Below are 25,595 nucleotides of genomic sequence, written 5' to 3' on the forward strand. Positions count from 1 at the left end.
CTCAGGGACTTTTCCCATGAAAGAAGAAATTTTCCACAGAAAAACCCCAAACTTATTTTTTAATGGCATTAGTTCTCTGTGGCACCGATAGGAACCCTTTGATTCTCTTTTTCCTTAAAAATTGCAGAATACATTGGAGTTCTTTCCAGTTTGGATCAGGAGGGATGTGGTAGCATGGTAAGAGACAATGTTGGTTTCATTCATTACTGCTGGTTCTTTCTGCCTCCAAATAGGGGAATTTCAAGATTTATAATTTTTGTGAAATACTAAAAGAGTTGGAATTTTTGTGGAGCACCTGCACATGTACCCAAATTTTAATTCAAGCCTTTTAAGGAAGATATGATGTTGCAGTCCAGATGCATTTCATCATCACACATATCCTGATTCCCAGGCTGGTGTGCAGGAACCACTGTTTTCAGAACGTGACTTGTATCTGTGTGTCTCACCAGCATCCTGAATTTTTTTATATGGATTTAAGGAAGGTCTGTGGGGTCTGTCTGCCATTCAGCCACTAACATTGACAGCTGCAGGTACCTGGGGAATATTATTCTGTCCATTCTTAGATGCTTCACCCAGTTGTTTCAAAGACTGAACAGAGCCGTTGTTAAGTCTGTCAAACACCTTCTGTATCTGTTCCTGGAGCTGAAGGAAGTTGAACCACTTTAGCCATAACATTTTTGTCTTTCAAAGATTAGAACTTGGATTTTCTGTGTTTGTTTTTTTTTTTTCTGGGAATAAACTCAAGATTCAGTCAACTATTCCCATCAGCTTATCTGGAAAGAGAGTGTCTGGCTTGCTTTCCACCTGAAAAAAGAAGACAAGACAAAAATTAGACCCCCTTAAGCATTTCAACATTTCAACTGCAGGTGCCTTTGGTTTAATCTCTCTCCCTCTGTTTTCATTAGAGTGTAAATTGCCATAGCACTAATAATAATCTCTTCCTTTCCTTTTCATACCTCAGGATGTAAAGCAGCATTTATTGACAAACAGTCAGTACCCAGAAAACTCAATTTCTGAGCAAAAGAAAATTGTTTATCACCAATTCTCTGATAAATAAACATGAAATGATGCATCCCTTTCCTGCTACCATCACTCACAAAAATGCTGCTGTGCAAAGGGTTGTTTTCAGCTGACACAGCAACTCAGGACGGGCTGGATTAGAGAATCAGGAGAGTAGATGGATGAAAAGATGGTTAAGAAATGCAGAATGGTGAAAAACCAGTGTAAAAATCATTTTCCTAGAGAGCTAAAAGGAAATCCCTGTAAGTTCTTGGATAGCTTCATGTCTGCTAAGATGAATAAAGTGGTGGAATTGTAGAGGAATTTTATGAGATGTTTTCCTGGGTAATCTACAGGCTGAGTCCACCCACTTTGCCACCTTTTCTGCAGTGTCCATGGAAACACTGGGGTACAGCTAGAAATGAATCATGATGGACCCAAAAAGCCAAATTTTTTTTACTGATAATGTGCACAGCCTTATCCTTCAGAGGATCCACTGCTGACTTCACCTATCCCTTCAGGTGAGAGGTTTCAATGCTGACACGGAGCCTGGAAAAGGTTGAACCATCCCAATCTAAGGCAGCACGAGCAAGGCCGGTGTTTCTTCGTAAAAGAAGTCGTGAGCTAAAGGCATCTGATGCAAAAGAACTGCCGTGGAAAGGGATTTTTGACTGGTGGTCAGAAGGACTAAAAGAAACAAAGACAAGCTAATCTTGGCTGAGCCACAGCAGGCCTCCAGCATGTGTTTTAATTAGGCACTGCCTGAGTGCGTGGAGCATCGCTCTGCAAAATCTCAGACCCTTTGAAACTGCTGTGGCTGATTGCTGCAATATTTAGAGGTGTATTAACATGAATGAGTGAAAGGTCCTGGAGCTCTCCTGCCTGTAGGATCCCACATGTACAACCAGGCAGCACATGCAGCTTTGATTCACATTCTGGGTGGCAGATGTTCATCTCGGGGAAGTATTGCCAAAGGTGGCACTGATTAATTGCTGTGAACAAGACAAGGTTCAGAAATCAAATGCTCTCATGCCTAAAGCTGATGCCTCTCAGTGAGGATTTAAGGGTGTTGGAACAGATCTTCAGTCACTGTAAAGTGTCATAATACTGTGGCAATGAAGAATAGTGAAGTATATGGCAAGTTATAACACTGGCAGGGTAATTTTTTCTCTCATTAAAGACTGGATGGGATTCATGTCACCTAATTCTGGTTATCCCCAATGCAGCTGTTCCCATCTGAACTCACTGCTCTCAGCTTCTTTCCCAGTCAAGGGAAGGAATGGACAGAGCTGGGATTTGAGTCAACAGGTGGACCATAGACATCGAGTTCAGGGTGATGTAAAGTGAAGCTGGACTTCTTTGACTGTATTGGCTCTATGTCCTCTGGCTGTAAAGGGAGAGTGGAGAAACCAGATCATTTGTAGGGACATTACAAAAATGGTTTTTATTCAGTCCAATTCTACCTATGGTGGCAGTTTGTGAAGCCAGAAAATTTCCTAGAACCTCATTTTCTACTTCCTTTTTTTAAAAGTTTTGTGTCCTATACTGGACATCTTACGAATGTCTGTTACACAGAGACTGAAATATTACCAGGAAGCTCTGATTAGTATGCAGCCTGTCTGCCTGCACTTATTTCTATTTATCAACATAATTTCTAGACCTCCTGTTTACCACATGGAATATTGTGCTGCTTCTGACTCCAGTAACTCACAGCTGAGACAACTGAAGGGCAAGAACTAAAAGGGAAAAAATGATATGCAAATCCCTTTTTTCTCTTTCCTAATAGAAGATAAACAAGTTATTTGTTTAATTATCAGTTTCTTGGCAGTAAGATTTTTGCAGGTAATTTGTACATGAATGGAAATGTTGCAAAAGCAAACTCTGTGGTCACATTCAGTAACTTCAGAATAAGTTTTATAACTTTGTGTCCAGTCTAAGAGTCCTAACTCATAGGGATACCTAATTCTAATTTATTTAGGACATGTAACACTGGCACAGGTTGCCCAGAGAAGCTGTGGCTGCCCCATCCCTGGAAGTGTCCAAGGCGAGGTTGGACGGGGCTTGGAGCCATCTGGGCTAGTGGAAGGTGTCCCTGCCCATGGCAGGGGCTTGGAATGAGATGATCTTTAGGGTCCCTTCCAACCCAAACCATTCTGTGATTCTGTGATGTTTAGTTCACTGAATTGTCTGAAGTAACACACAGATGCAGATGCTTCCATGCCCCATATGGCTTTGAGGCACTAACTTTAGGCACTCAGCATGGAAAAAATGCAGCAAGCAGAATCCAAAATAGAAGGCAGTTATTCCTGGGAAAAGAGTGATGCTTTTCTGCAGGGGTGACACAGCACCATTAGGTGAAAGATGAACAGAGATAGGTTATGTTGACAGCTGAATTCTAGGAAGTGGATGTAGAAAATTCCCATTTTATGCATTCTTACACTCTCTAAGCCGGGTTCTCCCATGTGTACCTCCAGGGTTACTTCACTGAAATCCACATGGCTACAGAGTGTAAAATTGGAGTATTATTGCTGTGACTGACAAATGAATTTTTGTAAAACTGCTTCTGATTCATTTACCTGCCAACTGCTGAGTCAAATTTTCGAGCCTCTCCACTAAAGTGTCAGGTAAGGATGTGAAGAAATATCAACCTTTTTGTTTGTTTGCTGTGCTGTGAGCTCCCAGAAAAACAGAAAAAGAATTGATTTCCAAACATTTCACTAGAAAAGGTAAGCGAGCAGTGTTGTCAGACGATGGCAAGAAACAAAACAAACATTGCATTGGCAAAAAAAAAAAAAGGTTTTCCAAGGAAATTCCTGACGTGCTGAGTGGTAGTTCCATACAAGGAAATCCTGCCAATGACTTGGCAGATCTGGGACCAGAATTTGCTGGCTAAAATAATTGAGACCTCTAAGAGTTCAGAGCAGCCTGTCAAGGAAAGGATCCTCCCAAAACTTCGTCTGGTGAAACTGCCCTTCAGCAGGGAAGTTTCAAAAGCAATGATGAAGCCTGTCAGAAATGAGAATGAGCACCAAGAGATCTCTCTATTAGGTAGAAAAGTACTTCTTGGGTTTCACTGATTTCACTAGATCTCCACTGACTATGATATGAGCTCAGCATTAAAATATAGAGACACCTACTCTTCTTTTTCTCAGTCCACAAGTGAAATCCTGTTCAGTAACTTATTTAAACTGCGGGACTTGATTGGGTATCTGAGCCTCAGTTCAGAATGAAAGCTACTCTAGAATGTAAAATGACATTTCAAGCTAAAGATGAATAACTTACTTGAACCCAAAAATCTATTAATTGAATCAGAAAGGTCCAAGGAAGAAGGGAAAAGGGAGAGGAGAGAGATAAGATTTACATGAATCTCTTTGCAAACCAGCAATTGTCTCATTTTTGCTGTATGTTCCCAAAAGTATTGTAATAAAAGTTTATCTTATTGAGGCCTTAACAGTAAGCTATAAATGATTTCAAGTTAAAAGGATTGGGGGTTTAGCCCTCAAGTTGAGTTGTTTCTTTTTCTTTAAGACTGCTGATATAAAAAAATCACCCCTTGGAGAGTGAGCACTGTATGAAGACACTGTCTGTGAAGTGAGAAAACAGACATAAAGTTTAGGAAACAGCCCTAAACTACATCCTGCAGAAAACACTTTAACAGAAAATAGATGAGCCAGATTTTAGTGTAATCACAAGGGATTAAAGCTGGATGAAGAAATTGTGGGTCTCAGTCTTCATTTGATTGTCTGGTGCCAGATCTCTTTCAGTGTGATAAAATACAGGTGAACACTGCAATCTAAATGCAAAATGCAGAATATATTTCTGATACAAGAGTGAAAGAGGGAGGCTCAATCATAAATTTCTTTCTGCTATTTGAAAATCCAAAGCTTATTTCCACAGAAGTAACTTGAAAGTTACCTGGAAATAATCAAGTCATACCAAGGATCCACCAAAATGTCAGATCTACTTAGAGGGTATCAGTGGGGCTTGAACTTCTGAAGCCAAATTAGGCAGCTCCTCTCATGACAAATTTTCCTCTTCCCAAATTTTTAAGGTGAAACATCTCTTGCTAATATATTTAACCATATTTTAAAGTCCCACTGAAGTAATTGCAACCATAGCAAAGGTTTATAGAGGTTTCAGTGCTTGGATAAATATGAATTAACCAAAGCAAGTGTAACTAAGGATTTAATGACTTGGGATTGATTTCACCACTTTTGTAACATGTAGTTCCTCCTCCTCCTTCATGTGGTCCATGCAAAAAGGAGTAACTTATTCTTTCAGTAAGGCATAGGAATAATTTCTTGAAAACCAAGGAAGCCATGGGAGGAAGAAACCTTGAGACATGAAATAGAACCATAGAATGGTTTGGTTTGGAAGGGACTTTAAAACTCATTCCACACCTCTGCCATGGGCAAGGCCACCTTTCACTACAGCAGGTTGCTCCAAGAATCCCATCCAACCCAGCCTTGAACACTTCCAGGGACGGGGCATAATACATTTGTAATTGATACAAAGATGGTTGGATCACTAAGTGGTTGCCACAGATCTCTGGTTGATGGAAGCATCACTCCACATTCGCCTTGTCCCTGTAATCACCTCTCTGCAGCAGATACTGGTCTGACTATTTTAGCCTCTTCCTAACAAGTCCAACCACTTTCCCGTCACACATGATACAAACCAGCTGGGAGTGCATTTTTCACCCAGGTAATGTTTGACCCAGATAAAGGTGAAGGGAAAGTGTTGTCCTGCCAGGACAGCCCCCCCAGATTTTTGCATGAGAAGTCTGCCAGGTACTGATGTTGACAGTCCCTTTCACACCACAAGGACAGAACAGTGCTAGTAACAGGGATGATTTAATGTCCATTGTGGTCTGTGACAGGTTCTTCTCCCTCCCCTTGTCCCAGGGCAGGAACATGATCTTAAAACCTTGTGGGGACGCGTTGCTTGTTTTCCCTCCAGGAGGGACCTGGGTTGAGAGAGGGCTCTGTGCCTGCTCCTTTAGACACAAAATTTATCTCTGAAACTGCTTTGCCAGTGAATTTTGGGATCCCCTCAGAAGAATGATATCCAGGCTTCCAGTTGTCCTTCACAGCCCAGAGCAATGCACCTGAAAGTCTGACTGCAAAGCGCTTCATATCAACATCCCCACATGTGGCAGCTTTGTTGTCCCACATCTGGCTGGGGAAAGAGGAACACCTGGCAGTGCCTGCAGCCACCAGAACAATTCTCCCAGCCCATGTGGGCTTGGTGGTAGCTGAGGTTTGTGGGGTTCCTGGGAAGTGAGGAGCTGATTGCATCTCCCCGACAATAGGACATGCAGAACACCAAGCCGGGCACACTGTCACAAGGAAAAGCCCTGTGTTATTCCATGAGAATGCAGTATCCACATGAGTTCCACAGTGAAGAAAGCCAGAAAATCTATTTTATGCCTAAGGGGTGATGCTTCCACCTCATTTTCCTTCTCTCTCCCCTCTCGCAGTGTTTATACTACACCCCAGAGACTTCACAATTTGGAGCAATTTGAAACGATGGAATTCTCCTTAAATATCACAATTTTTTCCTCCATCCTTCTTTCATTCCTTATTCAAGTGCAGTTGCAAGCACTAAGCTGCTGAAGAGGAAAAGGCTTCATGCTTTTGCTTTATCAGAGCAATTTCTGTTTTCCTGAGCTGTGCTCGTTACCACCTCTGACCCACCATTATTTTGGGAAACCATTACATTCATTATTAATAAGAACCCTCCAGCTGACTTTCCTCCCTTGCAGACATTATTCTGGTTTCAAATGTCATCATGGCATTCACTCATTCTGCAAGAAGCAGGGGGGACTCCTCCTATTCCTTTTCCCAGCCTGACCTTTTTCAGACCTGGCATACCCGGATCAATTCACCTGCCTCTCTGGAACTGAGCTGAAACCAATGCAGTCAAAAAGGGACAGGGCAGCACAACACTTTCAGAGATTTGTAGCTGTTCTGAGCTGTCACATCTCTGGAAGGGGTTTAACTTTATTAATTAATTGTATGAATAAAACATCTGATATATATTTAAAGTTGGATTTACTCATATCCTGCGTGGGAGACCTAAAAAAAATCTATCCAAGGTCCCAAATGGGGACCCAGTCTGTCCCCAAATGGGGACCCATGGGAGAGGCCTCTGGACCTCACCCAGAGGGAGGTGTTTGGTATTTTCTGTTGGTTCCCTTTAACTGAGAGACATCTCATTCCTCTGAGACGTCATCCAATATTTCAGAGAGACAAAATTGTTGCCTCATTCACTCCAATTCTACCCTTTGGTTACTCATGTCTAGTGTGACGTTTGTGGTTATTGCTGAAGAGGCTGAGGGAGTTGGGGTTGTTCAGTCTGGAGAAGAGGAGGCTCAGGGGAGACCTCCTCACTCTCTACAACTCCCTGACAGGAGGGGGGAGCAGGTGAGGTTTGGTCCCTTCTCCCAGGCAGCGATCAGTAAGACAAGAGGGCATGGTCTTAAGCTCTGCCAGGGGAGGTTTAGGTTGGATATTAGGAAGAAATTCTTTACAGAGAGGGTAATCAGGCATTGGAATGGGCTGCCCAGGGAAGTGGTGGATTCTCCATCCCTGGAGGTTTTTAAGATGAGACTGGATGTGGCATCAGTGCCATGGTCTGGTAACCACAGCAGAGTTGGATCAAGGGTTGGACTTGATGATCTCAGAGGTCCGTTCCAACCCAGCTGATTCTATGATTCCATGATTCTGTGGAACTGTTTTTCAAGTTACTTTAGTTTTATTGTATAAATTCCTCAAGGTTATGGACACGGCAAGGACCTCACTGTGTTAGATGTCACACCAGGAGCTGGCCTCGTCCTTCCTTCAGTGAGGATGCTTTGTGCACAGTTTCATCACTGAGAGCAGTGGGGATAATCATGGGCTCAAAACTGAAGATATAAGTTATTTCAGGAGCTTTAAAGAGGGGGAATAAATGCACTACCAAACAAGCAAGGGGGAGTAATCCTTGTATGGGCATGACTGCAAGCCATATCTGAAAGTCATTTGGGCAAGAACTGAACAACTGGATCCGTGCCATGATCCCATATGGAGACTTGCTCCATCCAACTGATCAGAATTGTCTTCTCCTGCATTCCTGAATCTCTGCATATTGCTCTCATGTGTCTTAGTGTGTTTCCTAAAAGAGCAAGGGTTACATTTCATGTGCCATATCCACACACATGAGTTGGTGTGTATCTGTGCCTTTATATGCTTCCATGTTAACCTTGAGCAGTTTCACCCATAAAGCCAGGCAGTAGGATGAATGATCCTACAAGTTTTATAAAAGGAGATGACTGGGAGAATCCCCAGGAGCACCATGACTGAAGGAAAAGCTGCGGCACGAGCTCAGCCCTTAAAGACCTAGAGAGGATCCGAAGGGAAGTGACCTTATGTGCAACCCAGTCAACAAAAAGCTTTGGTTGGACTTTGCAACCAGCTGTGAGGGGAAAAGCCCTGGGCATAAGACTGCAGGAATGATTTGTTTAATCCTTACATAGTCACAATTTGGGGTTGTTTTGCTCTGTTTCAATACAACTTTTAAGATTACGAGGCTCTGGTTTTGGATAAATCATAACAGAAAGTCGTGGAGCCACATGATGGAAAACCTTCCTGCTTCCAGAGCACTTGACCAATGTCTGTGCACAGGCAGCTCCAGGCTCCCTTTCCCAATTCTCATGAGTTCACATAATCCTGTTGTGTGTGAGTTTCCAGTCCCGGAGGTGGATGTTTAAATGCAATAAAAAAATGTGCTCGATTTATTCCTCCTTTTGCATTTTCATGAACAAACCCAATATTAATTGGAAGCATGCAGCTTTGGGATATGGGTTTGTTTTCTTTTAATAATGAAAGGAAGCAAATGTTGGTGTGCAACAAACAGGAGAGGAAAAACTGGGCAAGCTTAAATATTTAAATATATTCAAACTGTTGAATAACCAGAGGAAAAGGGAAAATAATGCTGCTTTGTGAAAACTTTGGCCAGTGGAGGATTTCAAGTTTTCTAGTGTGTATAAGTGCCCATCTCCTTGCTGTACTAAATGGGATTCCTGCATAGGATTAGGAAGTAGGATTACTTTGAGGTGTTTTAGAGATGGTCAGAAGCCGTCTTATGCCTTTCTGAGCCAATGACAAAAAGCAAAATAATTCAGCAAGGCCTCAAAGAAAGATGTCCAGGTATTTCTGTTTCTGAGTAAAGCTTGCTAAGCTTTTGCAAACCCTGAGAATTTGTTGGAACTCTTTCTTCTGTGTCACTATTACCTGTATGCCAATTGATTTTGAGTAAAAAATGCCAAATGAGGAGGGTGGTGGAAAGGCACTATTTTGTGGAGGAAAAGGCACCATCTCCCTGAATGGAAACAGCTGGCAATAGATGACTACAAAGGCAGTGTATGACTCTGTTCCCTGTGGAAATCCAGCAGCTGTGCTGGGAAGGAGCAGGTCGTGACTGCTCCTGCTCCAGAATTGTGGCTGAGGGTTCTGTGCCCCAGGACACGGCTGGGCTTTTGGGGACAGCCCCAGCTGCAGCTGGGGGAAGGTGCTGACTGTGATTCACACACAGCTGGCCCTCCTCTGGGCAGATGGGATGGAGTAGAGGAGAAAATAATCTTATTAGGCTCATTGCTGGCACCGGGAAGAGCAGGGCTTGGCCTGGTGCCCACAGCCTGACAATTCCACAAACACATCCATTGTATGGAGAGGCCTCGCTGGATGGATCACGGAGTGATTGAACCCGGGAACTTATGGGGCCCAACAGGGTCAGGCATCCAAACCTGTATGGCTCCAATTCCCTTAGCACCAACATCCACCCTGGAGCAACCACAGGGCCAGGAGCCCCTTGGGCAAGTGGGCATGAAGATATGGGGTGACCTCGTTGTGCCTTTATTTGCACGGGGGTCTAGTCTGGCAAGTATTCATAGATGAGAAGAGCAGGACAAATGGCTCTTGTTTCAGAGACCAAGAGCTCCAGGAACTGCCACACAGGCAGTTTTTGGGTTGCCTGGCTAGAAGGGTGTACATGCTGTTGGGGAGTCTTCAAAGGCTCAGTGCTGGGGAAAAAAGGACTTCCCATTGCAGCTGGAGAATAGCAAAGGAGATGCCCCACAGGCTTGGAGATTTAGGGAAAGGTGTGCTGTTGATCTTAGTGACCAACAAACTGGAACATTTTTGCCCTGGGGTACACAGGAAGCTGGGAGTCTTGCTGCTCATTATCTTGGAGGTGGAGGTCCTCATCACACCTTGGGGGTGCATCTTGGGCCTGGGGGATGTCCCCTTGCTTCTGGAGGATTAACAGGTGGTTCACATTGCACAGTGTCAGGGAGGATTCTCCTTTTCCTTAACAGATTTGTAGGGAGTCACAGAATCATAGAAATACTTGGGTTGGAAGGGACCCTAAAGATCATCTTGTTTCACCTCCCTCCCATGGGCAGGGACACCTTCCACTAGCCCAGGTTGCTCCAAGCCCCATCCAACCTGGCCTTGGACACTTCCAGGGATGGGGCAGCCACAGCTTCTCTGGGCATCCTGTGCCAGGGCCTCCCCACCCTCACAGGGAAGAATTTCTTCCTAATACCTAATCTAAATCTATGCACTCTTAGTTTAAAACCATTCCCCCTTGTCCTATCACTAGCTGCTCAAGTAAAAAGTTGCTCTTCCTCTTTTTTGTGAGCCTCCTTTAATGCACTTTGTGCACATTGCACTTCTTGCCTGAGCAGTGGGGGAAACCTGTTGCTCCTGGGAGTGTTTGGGCAATGGAGTTAACATTTTACCTAATGCCTGGCAGGATGGGGTGGTGTTGAAGGGACTTCTAATTCTTCTAGAGGATTGTGGGGGACATCTGCATTTCACTTAACTTTGTAAAGAGGTCTCCATTGCACCCAGAGCGTGGGCAGGGGAAATCCTCCTGTGCCTGGAAAGTTCGAGGCAGTGGAATTCCTAAGATAGGGGAGGGTGGAGGAGGCTTGTGTGGAAGGCATCCCCATCGCATTCACTGCTTGGGGAAAAGGATCCCCAGCCCACTCAGCGCTTGGGGAGGGGGTTACCCCACTGCTTCTGGAGGACTGTGAGCAGTGAGGTTCTTCTTGCACCCAGTGCCTGACGGAGGGCGGAATCCGCCTAGCGCTCAGTGCAGGGGGAGAGGACGGTCCCCCTCGCTCCTGGGCGATCCTGTGAGGGTCGCCCTCCCCCGGGGGTACCCCCCGCCGCCTCCATCCCCGAGGCACCCTGGGCGGAGGGCGGGCTCGGCTCCCTCCTCTCTCTCTCTCTCCCTCCTTCCCTCCCTCCCTCCCTCCCTCCCGGGGGTTTGCCCTGGGACGCGCCGGCGGCGCCGGGCTTGGCTCCTGGACGGCGGGCAGGGGTCAAGGGCAGCAGCCGGGGGAGGGGGAGATGGCAGCGCAGGGGCAGCTCCGAGGCTCCGGCTGAGCCCCGGGGACACCCCCGAGCCCCCCATGGCCGGGCGGGCACCGCAGCGCAGCCTCCCGGCAGCGGCCGCCGCCGCGCTCCTGCTCCTGCCCGTAAGTGCCGAGCACGGGAGAGGGACGGGTGGCAGGGGACAGGGACAGGGGCAGGCAAGGAGGGAGGGAAGGAGGGAGGGGGACGCCCCACGACCGCGGGGAACACACCGGGGCTGCCCCGGGCGCTCCGGGGTCCGTCAGGGGACTGTCACTCGCTCCCCCCGCTGATGTGCCAGGGCTCGGAGAGACCCCGGACGGGCTCCTCGGCAGGAGCTGCCCGTCCCGGGTGCCCTGGGATCCGTCCCGCTGGCCATTCCCTGCTCCATCACAGGTGCGCTCGGGAAGGGGCGCAGGAACACCCTCCGCCCGTGGCTGCTCAGCTCTGGGTCCGCTCAGAGCCCCGGGGCTCAACCATAGCCCTTCTTAGCGTCCCTTTCCCTGTGGAGCAGCCGCCTCACTGTCCCCTTTCGTTGCCAGAAGAAGTCCCAGCACAGGGATCCCGCTCCCTGCCCCAGAGGGGAGGGGTTTTCCCTACACCTCCCCGTTCCCTGGCTGGTGCCCGTCGTCCCCGACCTCTCGCCGTGGCGCCTCTCGCAACATGTGCCCGAGCAGGGATCAGCAGCGGGGGTGGCGAAGGGCAGGTCTCAGCCCACGCATCCATCCAAGCGTGTGCTCCGAGTTTCTCTCGAGGGAAACGCACGGGAAGCTTTTCCGCGTGGTCCTTCTTCATCACGAGCGTCCCCCTGGGCGATGCTGAGATGAGGTGGAGATAAGACTGGCCTGTGTCAGGCTGGACTTAAAACGGCTTTCCCAGCCCATACTCTTAAGTCACGCTGAGTGCTTCGGTGGCTTGTTTGTTTTGAGCGATGGTTTCAAGAGTGTTGTCAGACTTGCAAAGCAAACGTGAGGGATTAAGCAGGAGGAACGCTGATCCTGTGCAGAATTTGAAAAGGCTGTTCCCACAGCATTAAAAAAAGTGACAGTGACCCTTCCAAACCAAAGTGTAATTGGCCTGTCTTTAGCATTTCCTTAGATAAACAAAGAAAATCTGTTTTATTTCCTTTATTATCTTCAATTTTGTTTTGGTTTAGGTTTGGTTTGGTTGGGGTTTTTGTTTGTTTGTGGTTTTATTTGTTTTTCTCTCCTCTAATTGACAAAGAAAGATAGAGAAAAGCCAGGTCAGGCAAGGCAGCAGGCTTCAAAGAGAAGCAACAATTTAATCTGAAGAGCAACAATTTAATTTTGGTAGCTCTCTTAGAAGACAGAGAATACTTTCCAGTGTGGGTTTTTTTCCAGTCAGATATCAGTGCACATGGAATCACAGTGGCATGGGTCTGGGCACTGATGTTTTCAATCTCAAACCATTTTTTCCTAAGCTTTGTTTCGTAGTCCTTTTTCTCTTCCAGGCTGTGTTTTCCCTTATTGACTTACCTTGGTCTGTAAAAATATCTCAGTTTGCGTTTAGAGAGGGGGTCTTGACAATGAGGTTGTCAAAAGTACTCAGGTACTGAGTGCTTAGCCAGACTAATTCTTTCTCAATGAATCAAAAAAATGTCGTGTGCTTTCTCTGTGGATATAATCTATGGACAGGTTTCCAGTTCTGCTGCAACTTTGCATTTGAATTATTTCTGTAAATTTTGGTTGTTATGTTGCTGCTTTGAAACAAAACTGCTGCCTCTAAAGAAAGTGAAGAAAAAAAAATTAATAATCAATATGTCGAGTTTCCCTGAAGTGTGGTTAGTCTGAGGGAAACGTGTGCTCTGAATATATTCCATTTACTTTTATAAAGGAGCTTGTTTGGATGTGTGATACTTAGGGAGTCTTGGGGATTCATGTGTACACCTGTCAGGAAAATAACCTGTTGGAATTTGATCTTCAGCCTCACCTACAGAACAGCTCTGGCAGCTCCAGCTGTAGCAAAAGCTTTTGCTGCTCTTTTGGGAAGTGTTTTCATCCATGAATGTTGTTGGTAAGTCCGTACCTCTGCTTTACAGCTGGATGAAACTTTGCACCGAGAAGCTTAAGAGCAATGTTTTGAAACTCTGGCTCAAACCCAAAGCTCTTAAGTTCTTGTTTAACTTGAAAACACTCGAAAGTGGACTCGAAGTCAATGACTTTATTCACATTTGTGGATTTGAGGAAAGGAATAGCTTCTTGTGGGAGCAGGCCCTTACCCAATTAAGGCAGTTTAAGTTTTCACAGCAGCCAAGCAATTGTGTTTTATGGGAACTGCAGCTTTGCAACGCCCACGAGATGAGGCAATTTTCTAGCACAGAATTAGATCTGCCACATGAAAATGATGGTGCAAATGAGCTGACAGATTTCACAGGGCTGGTCAGCAAAAGGGTGAAGACTTGCACTGAGATTTATGTTCTCTTAAAGGGGTTCTCTACATATGATACACTGGAAAATGCATTTACTTTAATGTGGAAACCAACCAAACAAACCCTAAAGCAAATTAATCTTTTTGACATTTTGATATAAAGTCCTCACTAAGTTCACATAATTTGGAGAGGGGGATTATTCATCAAAACCAAGAGCAAAGCTCACTATAATTCATATGTTCTCCTGAAGTTGTTAAAACAGCCCGGGCAGTGTGAGTGTATCAGCCAGTGGTGACAAGTTAAATAATATTCCTGGTCTGAGAGTGCCAAAATTCAGCCTTATTGTGAATTAACGCAGCATAAATAACTCAGTCATCAGGAGAAGCCTTTGCTGGGTTAGGACTTTGGCAGGGTTTAGATCTGTAACCATCTCATGGCAATTGCTGGATGTTTGAGGGAGGTAGTTGTGTGCTGGTGTGTTGCTGACTGGTCCTTTTGCCATGAAACACTTCAGTGACGATACTCAGAGCTGCCCTTAGCCAGCAAGAAAGCAGCTTTAGCTTTTGGTCATATAAGGCATCTGCTTACACATTATTATTCTGTCCAGAGCAGAGCAGAAATAATGATTAAGTCCTCTAAACTCTGTGACCTTCATATTCCAAATCAGAGCAAGGCTGTGCATGCCCTGCTGCAGCCAGTGGAGGAAGGAGGTGCAGGAAGAAGAAATCAGGTGCAGCCTTTTTAGTGTCAGCATCCTCAGTTCTAACTCCACGGGTACATTCAGATTTGCAGGACAGCTCTCCAGCCTTCAGGCCAAGTGCCAGAGGGTGGTTTGTGCCCATGGGATTAAGCTCCTTCAGCTTCTAAAACAGGGAGATGATGTGCAAACTGCCCAATGAGGTGGTCCAAGGCGCAGCCCAACTCCCAGATCATTTCCAGGAACTGTTGGAGGTACCACCATGATTCTTGGGGCACAAATGTGGCCAGGAACCATTCTAAAAATTTAACAGTATAAATGATTAAGTACTTAAAACAGACCTTTGCACTGCTTGATTTACTAGCTTAGATGGAGTGTAGCTGCACTGCCATCCCTCACACTCTCCATGAGTGCCTGAGGGAGGTATTTGCCTCTCAGGCAAACTCTTCATTGCTTTGAATTTGGCAACCAGCTTTCTTTGTGTCAGGGATTACTGTGGGATCCTGCTGGTGATGTGCTGATCTGAGGGATTCATCATGATAAGAACAGGGTAGTGGATAATATGAACTTTTTAAGGAAGCGTTTCACTGTTTTCTGTTTTATTTTAATTTTAACCTATATATTACTAAAGCAAATATTTTAAAAATACTTTATTAGAACAAACATTTACACATTTATAGATTCTTTTAATGGTTCTGCACATTTTATTTTTGGGGAGAGGGGGAGGTGAGGAAATGTGGGTGGTAACAACAGGTTGCACACACTCTGCTGAATCTGTTCCTTTTTAGTTTATCTCACTTTCAGGTTTGCAGCACTGCAAACCCAAAAAGGAGACTTAGGGGAGAAGCTGATTTATTTTAGATTAAAAATTTATCCACTAAGTGACATTTCCGCGGGAATTTCTTCTTCTACACTGTGTCTATAAATTGAAACAGATAGATCAGATCTTCATCACATCCATGCCTTTATTTCTTTTAATCCACACCAGTTTTAATCCCAGATGTAGTCTGCTCTCCCTTAAAGTGCAAACATGAATTGTTGGATGTAAAGCTGGAGCTGTCCAGCGAGCCACTGGCACCTCCCTGTCTCCTGTAGATTCAGAATAATGTGTCACAGCACTGCATAAACATTGTCTTTGCTTCCTTATCTGTTCATAACAACTAAACACCTCCTGATGGTTCGCTTTATCAAACTATTTCTTTATACACAATAACTTTCCTTTACTGCTAATCATTTTTTAAAATCTTAATTGCTTTGAAAATAGCTGTAATTGATTTAAGCTGGCAAGTGTTGGGTAAAGAGCTTTATGTGTTTTAATTTTCTTCCCTGAGGAGTTGAATAAATTTGGTTGTGGCCGTTGTTATAAAAGAAGACAAATGGAAACTACTCATTGAGCATTGTGATCAGTCAGCAAACAGCACTGTCCTTCAGAGGAATGTCTGCTTGAATTTCATCAGACATGGCCAAATACACGAAAATTTCATTTCCAGTTTCTGCTGCCAGCGTGGGGATATTTGTTAGATGCTTCCTGCAATGCTCTTTGACATGTAACGTGTCAAAGCTGTTGGAAGAACTGCTCAGTTCTCTGGGTCTGGGATCATCTGAGTTGGCTCTTCCAGGCACATGTTCTGCTGGATCCTGGCAAAGGCTGGTCCGTTTGGGAAGGGCTGTGGGAGGGGCAGAGGGGAGATGGATTCCAACATCCTGCCCTGACCTCTGGCCCACGAGTCCCTCACTGCTGGACAAGGGAGCCCACGCTGGGAGCCAGGTGCTGGGAATGTGCTGCTGCTGCCTGTGCACGTCGTGTTCCCCAACCTGACAGCTCCACTGTGGAGCTCCACGGGTGGAGAACTTGGGAAGGGTCCTTCTCCTGGAATGATCAATCACACAGCCTGTGTTTGTACAGATACACGGCGTGTTTTCACTGAATAAGAGAGAAAATCCATTTGGTAATTCAAGAGCTCAAATGTACTTCTTCAGCAGGGCTGCAGGAAAATGAAACTAATTAAAGCCCTATAAACTTTTGCATAATCCTGGCTGAGTAACTGTCCACTCTGGGCTGTGTGTGCCGGGAAAGTAAATAGTGAGCAATGCAGATGAAGATTAAAATACATTAGCTGTCCTCGCTGCAATGCTAAACCCTTGCCCTGGTAATAGTAGCTGAAGTGCCAGAGGGCGGGAAAGGAGCCAATCTGTGGGCTGTGGGATAATCTCTCTTGCTCTTCCCCAGGTTCCTGGGATGCGGGAGGCTTGTCGAGTGCTGCCATCCCTGCGCTGCCATAGTTCTGGGAGTGCTGTCCTCTAGCAGAGGTGGCTTTTCCGTTGAAAAGGAAGGAGGAAAGGAGGCAAAAGTGAAGGAAAGGAAGTGTGCTGACGTGTGGGAGCAGGTTGGCCGTGGGGCTGCCAGCCAGGCTCTGCTGGCGACTTAGCCAGGCAGGGACTAAGGTATCGATTCCCTTTGAGTGGCAGCAGCAAACTCCCCCAGCCCAGACAGAGCTTGGGTTTCAGGAGGCCCTGCCAGCAGAGGCAGCACCAGGGGCTGCACTTTGCAGTGTGGCCATCACAGCTGTCACCTTGCTGCTTTCTCTGTTCCAGCCCCTGGACTACTTAAAAAGAGTGTTCTGCTCCCGCTCTTCCCTTGTTTTGGGGGTGAAGGCATCCAGGGATCTGTGTGCTCCTCCTGTTATCAACTGAGTCTTTCAAAGTAGAGAGGAAGGCCAGGGTTATCCCTCTGGCTGATGACAACAATGTCCCAGGGCACAGGAAACAATTTTGGCTGGGTGTGCTCCTCGACAGAAGCAGTGAGGATTTTTCCTCATCCTAAGTCCTTCCTGCTGTGACATGAGCTATTTAGTCCATCTTGAACTTGAGACACCTTCCAAGGTGTAAGAAACCCTTATTTTATCAGAACAAGTGTCTTTATGAATATTTTGAAGCCTCGTCAGACTTCCAGCATTTCTTTCAGACAGAATAAAAGAAAATTCTATCTTTAAATACAAAAACAATTTAAAAATGTCTTTTCATACTATTTGGCATAATATTTTAATTATTATTATGTGAACAGAGCCCAAAATATTAGAAACATGAGGGAAAAAACCCTCAAACCCTCGAGATTGCTGATTATTGTTCAAGATACACCCTGTAAGCTGGTAATTACTGCATTGCCAAAACAAAAGGTTTGGGGAGTAATTGTTATCTATGATTCTTTTTACCATAGGGACTATACATTCTAGAACCAAGGAATGGAAAAACAATTTGTGCAGGGCTAATTCCAAAACCACATCATGCTCACCCAGCTCAGTTGTGAAAATCTGCAAAGATGGAGCTTTCACAACATCTCTGAACCTTTTTTCCAATGCTCAGTCGTTGTCATGGTGCATATTTTTTCCTTTATGTTCTGTGAGATTTTCCCTCACTTCAACTTGTGAATGATGCCTGTCTTGTCTTTCTGCTGTCAGCTCCTGACAGGAGTCTGACTCCTCTGTAATTCCCCCTCAGGTAGTTGTTAGACCTTCTCTTGTTCCAGTCTTGGAGTTAAATTTCCCTGTGATATGCGTTTTTCAAATCTCTAAAGGTGGGCTCCAGCCCAAGAGGTAAAAATTTAAGGAAAAAGGAATGGATGGAGAGAAAGAGAATTAAAAATGGGCTGATGAGGTGACACTGAACTACCACGAAATTTTGGGTTAAAGGGACATTTTATGGAGGATACAGAGGTACAATTTTCGACATTCCATGGAAAGCTGAGCAGAGTTCAGTAGCTGATTAAAACCTAAAGCATGGGAGATGGATTTTTTACCTTTTTCAGGCAGGAACATACTGGGAGAGACCTGAAAAACAAATATTAGGAGTTCACATTTGTTGAGCTAGAAGTGGGAAAGCCTGTGAAGGGAGGCCTTGAAGTGTAGTGACAGTGTGATGACAATGGATCCTTGCAGAGGCTATTCAGGTAGATAAGAGGTAGCTGAGGTACTGACATCCATTTGGGCAAATATGACTTTTAAACTTGAGATTAAACTCTGGATTCCCTGTGTGTTTTGTCTCCAGTGCATAAGTTATCTCATCCTAAAGGATGTGTTTAAAGCAGGAGCAATGGATTGTTCCTTGATAGTGCTTCCTTCTTCCATTGGGTATGAGGGAACCTAAAGCAATGCCTTCTGAAATGTGTGGGTGAGGTGAATCACGTTCGAGCTGCTGAGAGGATTCAGAATAAAAGGAATTGGGTGGAAAGAGTGGGGAAGAATTAGTCACGGGTTTGGTGTGAAGATCTAGGAAAAGGGAAGACATTAAGTCAGGGGTGCTGGCTCTCCTTCCAGTTCCTGGGTATGACATCCACAGACGTGGGGGATGAATAACAAACTCTTCAGGGATGTGAGATTGAAAAGTCTTTCCACTGAGCAATATTATTTTGAAGAGAGCTGTAGCCTGTGATTCAAATGCTGTTTTGCTCCTTTTATGTACATCTCATGTGGCTTTGAAAGGGCAGGAGACTTGGTTGGACAAGTCCAGCCCATGGGTGGCCTTAAACAATTTTGCTTTATGTCTCATGACTCAGAAGATCCCTTGGCACATGCCTGGCTTCAGTGGATGAAGAACCTCCCCTCTACACCCTTATTCAGCAGAGCATGTGGGCAGATGCTTAATGAAGGCAGATCTCCAAGTTTCAAAGAGAGCAGTGAAGTTCAGTGGTGGGCTCAGTGTAGCAGATGCTTGAGGGATTTTTTTTTAAATTTATTTTTGAATAAGGATTAATTTAATTTCACGCTTAGAACTGAGCATGTGTTCAGTTGCTTTATTGAACTGGGGTCCTAATTCCCATTCCATGCAGTCTCTTTTTCCAGACTTCCTGGAAGAGCTGCAGAATACATCTGGCCTCTAAGATCATAGAGCAGTGTCTCCTGGAGCATTTGGGGTTCTGTAGCTGGTAGCACTATTTTATCTATCTGCTTGGATTAACTTAGAGGTGAGTAATGACAGGGAGTTGAAAGAGCTGAAGGATGACTTGAAAAGGAGACTGTTTTCCTTGAGCTGTTCCCAGAGTCTTTCCTTTTACTGTAACCTTAGCTGTCTCAGGCTTCAGGTTGCAGGTTCCTGTGAAAACTTGTAATTAGACTTTCTATCACAAATGGAAATTAATTTTCTGGTGAAGCAGAACCAAACAATCGTATGCTGCCAAATGCTGCTGCACGAGAAGTTTTAAATGACTGAGTTGAGAAAGGCCAAAAACATCTTTTGATTCTTCAAAAAGCCAAGTATTTTGACCACTCTGGCCCTCTTGTCACTGTCATTGAACAAGCATCACTTTTATATACACCTCATGTATGAAATAACCACACACCAGTGAATATAAATCCATCCTGGCAACAGTCAAGATGAATTCCCCCTCCTCCCCTGTGATCTCTTTTTTTTTTCTCCTGAAGTAGCATTTTTCACTCTCCCTGGTTGTGCATATTCCTTCAGGTGATTAATAGTCAGCAAATATTCCAGCTCTCCTCATGCCCTCCCATGTGTTGCCATCTCTCAGAGGGAAAGAGCTGCTCAGATGAACATTGGCATTTGTAATAAGTGTGTTCCATAGAGTACCTGGTGTTTTTTCCCCGAGCATCTGTTTTCATACACAATACTGGTGATGGCAGGAACCCCTGCAGAAGTTGCCAAGTGCCCACCTGTCCTGGAAACTCCCCAGCTGTATTCAAATGGAGTGTGAGTTTTGTCATGGAAGGGTGGGATTCACTTTGATTTTGCTGCGTTGAGCTCTTTCACTAATTACATTTTCATCGTGAAGTTAAATGCATGTGTCTCCCTGAAATGAGCTTCTGTGGACACAAACTAACAATATTTGTGTTGAATTGGACCTCTGCCCTGAGAACATCTCTCCCAAACATTGAGGTGAGCACTGGATCTCATTGTGGGGATGGTGGATTTGGAGAGCTTAACTTGATAAGGTTACCTTTGAGCCAGGAGTGTCTCTCAAATGAATTTATTTGCATTGTCTAATTGAAGAACTAAAAATTAAATGCAGGTATTATTTATTAAATTGAAAAACTAAAAGTCAGGTAGTATTTATTAAATTGAAGAACTACAAATTAAGTAAAAAGTAGTATTTATTTAAGCAGTGCTGCTTCAGAGAGATGAAGGGTAGGAATAAACACGCTCCGGACATGATCTGTGCCATTCCCAGAGGTGTCTGCTCAGAAAGGGAAGTGTTTTGACTTTATAAAGAGCACAGGTGGACAGTTTAGACTGAAACTTTGCTCCTGTGTGGCCATAGAGGCATGAGATGGGTCCTTCTCTTGTCAGGTGTGGACTGAGCACATGGTTTTTAGCTGATAACTACAATATTGTTTGATGATGGAAGGTCACTTCATCTTGCTCAGTAAAAGACAAGAGTAGTGCTCCAGATAAGATGGGGATGTGTTCCTATCTCCTGTAGCCATCACCTCTGAGAATGTTTTTACCTCTCCTTTTCCATGGAGTGTCTGAAGAAAATTTAGGAAAGATTCATCCAAGTGACTCTGTCCTTCTAGGGGGTGAGACCCAGCTAATGCAGTCAGTGCAGGAAATTTCAGCTTAAAGATTTAAAATACGACAGATGAATTGCATCTGAAAAAATCCTACTTCTCCTGAATTGCAGAGGAAATCCTGGGTGATCAGCTCAGCTGTTGCTCTCTCTGTTTTGAAGTCTGAGCTATTTAATACAAATCCCACTGCTTTTCTGTGAGTGGCTTTCTGATGAGATGCCGCTGTAGTTCCATGGGATGGATTTCTCTGGGACCTTATAAATACTGGAAACATTTTCTTTTTTTTTTTTTTTTAAAGGGAGAGATTTTGCTCTGTTACTTTGAGTCTGTCTCAGATGTCAACACCTCTGCTTCTGCTCAGCAGGCCACCAGCAGATGTTTCACAGGGAGGCCTAACAACTGGCTTTTATTAGGCAACTGGAATATGTTATCTGGGAATTCTTGTGTGAGGATGGGAAAGTGGGGCACATGCATCTGTCCATGTTTGGCAGCATTCATTGTCTCTGAGCTTACCTCTGTCTTGGCAAGGAATGTACCACTGTCACGTGTCATCCTTTTCCACCTGAGTTCTTCCCTTCAGCTTTCAGTCATCCTGACTTCATCCACTGTGCTGCTATTTGTTGTTAGATATTTAAACTTACAAGATCCTCCATTGTGTGTCTGTGGTAGCCCCATGCCTGCATTGACATTTTTTGGATCCTGTCCGCAGCATTGGGGCTTTATTTATATTATTGCAGTCATTTCTTATATGTTTGAGAGAAGAAAACAACCTCTCCCATGCAGGTGAACTTTACAACAGCAGTGTTCATTTGCTTTTATGTATCTAAATTGCAACATAGTGGAACTCAATAATGTTTCAAACCAGGACCCTCTGAAAATTCTTTTCAAAATTAAATTACAAGTCCCCTGTAATCTGCATGGAACAACCACAAATTCTGGTAGGAACTGTGAGGAGGTAACATTAGGGTGGGTTAGATATTTGTCTTTGCCCAGAGCTCTCTGTACGGATCCACTGTAACCTGTTAAATGTATAATGTTTCATATGTGTTTTTAGGACTCTATGTTAGTGAGAGTACTTGTGTAATAAAGAACGAATTCTGCATAAATAAATGTTTGCAAGATTGGAGCCCTTCATTTGATGGAGGAGTACACACTGTCAGTGTCCTGTTACTTCTAACAACATACCATAGCAAGATGTTACCCTCTCTTAACGTTGTTGCCGTTTTCACCTGCCCTTCCCTCCTCTAGAGGTGATTTTGGGTTCCTCTGATTGTGTCTCCGAGTTTCATGCTCTCTGACAGAGATAGCTGTCTTGGAAGAAATGCTGTTTTAGTAAAGTAGTGCATTAGTAAAGTAATTATTTCAATATTTCAAAATATAATTTCAAAATAGATACACAGCCACAGGCCCAATTATTTATCTTTGCAGTCCTACATTAGTGATATGTTTCTCTCTTTTTTTTTTTTTTCCGCTGTTCTTTATTATTTTAAGAAGGATTTTTAGTCTTTTGGGGCTTGTCTGCCTTAAATACAATTTTTTTTAAAAAAGTTTCACATGCAACTAAGGCTGTTCACCGTGGTTAGAGGGGAGAAAATGAAACCAAAAGTAACATAATAAGTGGAAGGCGCTTTTCCCTCCAGCCAAATTCACCTAAGCTGACCCTAAAGCGAATGTGACATTTAACCTTTCTTGTTCCTCCTCCCCATGCTGTGCCTGTGCCTGACCTCTGTCTGTTCTTTCCCATCATCTCAGGGAGGGGACAGCTGGACATGCAGCGTATTTACAGTACATGGAGATGTCTCGAGTTTCTTCTTTGAAGTGAGACAGTGCTTTGACCTGTGAGGTGGCAGAGGGGTGGAGGGTTGGAGGGGAGGAGATGCCTCTGCTGTGTCAGCTCACTTGTCTGGGTCTGACATGAGACATGACCACTACAGAGTTTGCTTTCTGGCAGGCTGGGCTGGAGCTCTGTGCTTTTAGGATGGAATCTGTCCTGGATGCAGGGCAGCCTTTCTCTGTCTCCTTGGCCCGGCCATGCGTGGTCAGCACCCTGGGAGGCTGTGCTATGAGAAGTGGGATTTGACTCTCCCTGAAGGAGAAACAGCAGCTTCATGGTGTTTATGTGAAAAGAATGAAGTCTGAGAAAGGCTTTTTGCTTGTATTTCAGGGCTACCTATTTTGTAAAGTGACAGCAAAGTGAGAAATAGGTAGAAACGGTGTCGTACAGAGAACAGTTGTTCTTTAGAGACCAACATTGCTGATGGATTCTGTTGTCATGACCCCCCCTTCCTGTTAAGTGACAAGGAATTCAGTAACGTGAAAAGGGTTCTGCAATCACTTAACACATCTCAGAGCACTGAAAAGTAACATCAGCACTGAAGGAGCAGGGTCGTTTCCCTGAGTAAAAGCCGCCTGTATTGTGTTGGAGTCATTGTGCCTAAACAGAAAGCAAAGGCATTTTATGTGTGTTACCACAGCTTTATATCCCCTCAGAAACAGTCAGGAAGGTTGTGTTTCATATTCTGAAAATGAAAGTTTCTGTCACTGATGTCTCACTCCCGAATTTTCTCGCCACATTTAGTTCTGCCTTTCCTAAAAGGCTTTTCAAGAGCTTCTTTTCCTCCAAGCAGGTTCCCAACTCAGCTCTGTGTTGAGATGTACAGTTCTGGGGGCTTCTCTCCTCTGTCTGCACTGGGCACTTCAGTTATTTAATTTTGAGAGTGAAAATTACAATATACCTTTGATTTCCACTCTACTTACGTATTTCCTAAAATTTACTTGGGGATGTACTATTATCCTGTACTGAACCTGCAGCTTGCTTGAAGTGCCCATGTCGACACTGATGTTCTTTCTCACTAGCATTTGCCCTCAGTGGTGGGCTCAGCACGCTGAATTCTGAGGGTCAGAAACTCATGTCTACTTTTCTGTCTCAAAAGAACCAAAAATCACCCTATAGAGACGCCTATTTATCCTATTTATTCTATGCAACCACTTTCCTCAAGCCCTCTGAACTGCCCTTTTCCAGTTGCTTTATCTCTTGAATGTGGAAGGATCTTTAGCACCCATGTTACCATTGAAAAAATTCTACACATGATCTTTGATGGGAGGTGATTCATCTTCACTATTTTAGGCATCTACTTTTAGGTGAGACAAAAATTGTATCCTGAGCTTTGTTAATGGCATTGAGCAGGTCCCACAAGAAAGAGGTTCAGAATAGGTGGTTCATTTGTAGATGCCTGCATCTAGTCAGATGAATTCCATGTGATGTCCTGGAGCTAAGCAAGTGTAACCACAAACCTTCTCTGTCATGATGGGATGTCTGCACCTGAATCAATTAGTAATGGGAGCTGCTATGAAAGTGCTGGGGTTTACTCATGAATGAGAAAAATCTGTTCTCTGCTTCTTATTTACTGTTTTGTTTATTTCTGTCTCTTCATCCAGATAGTTCTCCACTGTGAATCTTCTGTGAACCTGCCCTTATCTGTTCTGCTGGAAAAGTACTGTGAGGCTTTGTCAGCCCGCACCAATGTCACAGGTATTTATTTCTCCATTTCTTGTTGGCTTCTTGTTACTGCAGGATCTGTTTTCAAAGTGTCCTTGCTCCAGGAACATCTTTTCCTGCTGAGATAAACATAGTGCCTCCAGTCTTGGGTTTTCATTGGCGACAATGAACAGTGGTGTGACACGGAAAGAAAACTTGGAATTTTACACACTGAAGGGAACTCACAATAACAGCCCTTTTTCATAATTTAATCTGTTGAATTAGCTATACTTGCTGACCTATATGATGGTTGAAGGTTAGAACAGTTGAAGTGTCTGCATCCAGACCAGTTTTTGAAAGCAGGGCAAAGCACTTGACTCTTGGCTGAAGTACACCAAAATACACACCTCATACAGCAGAAAAATGATGCTGTAAGAGATGTGAGACTGGACCCAGCTTGGCTTCAGAAGTGGGAGGAGCACACTCAGAGCCACTCCTCTGCAGCATGACTGGGGGGGGCTGTGCTGCAATGAGTGATGCTACTGGGGGAAAAGTTGTCAAGTTGTTTCTTTCTTTCCCCTTCATTTCTCTTTCCCCCTGGTAAATCTTCATGGAGGGAGGAGTTTAAAAATAATCTCGGTGTTATCCCTCAGTCAGTTCTCCAGCCCTGAGAAATGACAGAGGAAATGAGGCTCAGGGAAGAAAAAATCTTTCTGTATAACATACCAGATCAATAGTGTTTTACTCTGACTGTATCAATTCCTTAAGGACAATAAACTGATCTAGACAAGCTGATCAGACTCGAGTCTGACAGTTGTGCTTAACTGCTTCTTAATTTACATATAAATGAGTGTGTTGACCTGCCTTATGAATCTGGCCCAAGCTCTGCAACTTGTGCCATTGAGTTCCAGGGAGCAACTCTGCCTCATGAAACATATTTATTTATATAAATTTTAATGACCATTCTGTAGCTGGAAACAAAAGGGAGATAAATGAGGTTCTATGTTTGGACCTTTCTTTCAGGTGTTCTTTGCCTTTTGAATGTTTTTGTAAATATTACTATAAAACTTGCCACTTTATTCATAATGTACTTTTCCTTGTGCAGAGCTTCTAT

At 44.3% G+C, this 25,595-nt stretch overlaps 1 protein-coding gene across 1 annotated transcript in view; it reads left to right on the forward strand.

Moving 5' to 3' along the window:
* Positions 1-11,418: 11,418 nt before the first annotated feature.
* Positions 11,419-25,595, forward strand: part of CRHR2 (corticotropin releasing hormone receptor 2) — a 143,445-nt gene continuing 129,268 nt past the window's right edge. The window contains exons 1-2 of the mRNA XM_027695517.1: positions 11,419-11,524; positions 24,442-24,535. Coding sequence (XP_027551318.1) covers positions 11,459-11,524; positions 24,442-24,535 — 160 coding nt within the window. The 5' untranslated portion in view covers positions 11,419-11,458. The remainder of the gene's footprint in view (positions 11,525-24,441; positions 24,536-25,595) is intronic.

The sequence above is a fragment of the Neopelma chrysocephalum genome, unplaced genomic scaffold, assembly GCF_003984885.1.
Source record: "Neopelma chrysocephalum unplaced genomic scaffold, ASM398488v2 Primary Assembly neopelma1_101, whole genome shotgun sequence".
Lineage (NCBI taxonomy): Eukaryota > Metazoa > Chordata > Aves > Passeriformes > Pipridae > Neopelma > Neopelma chrysocephalum.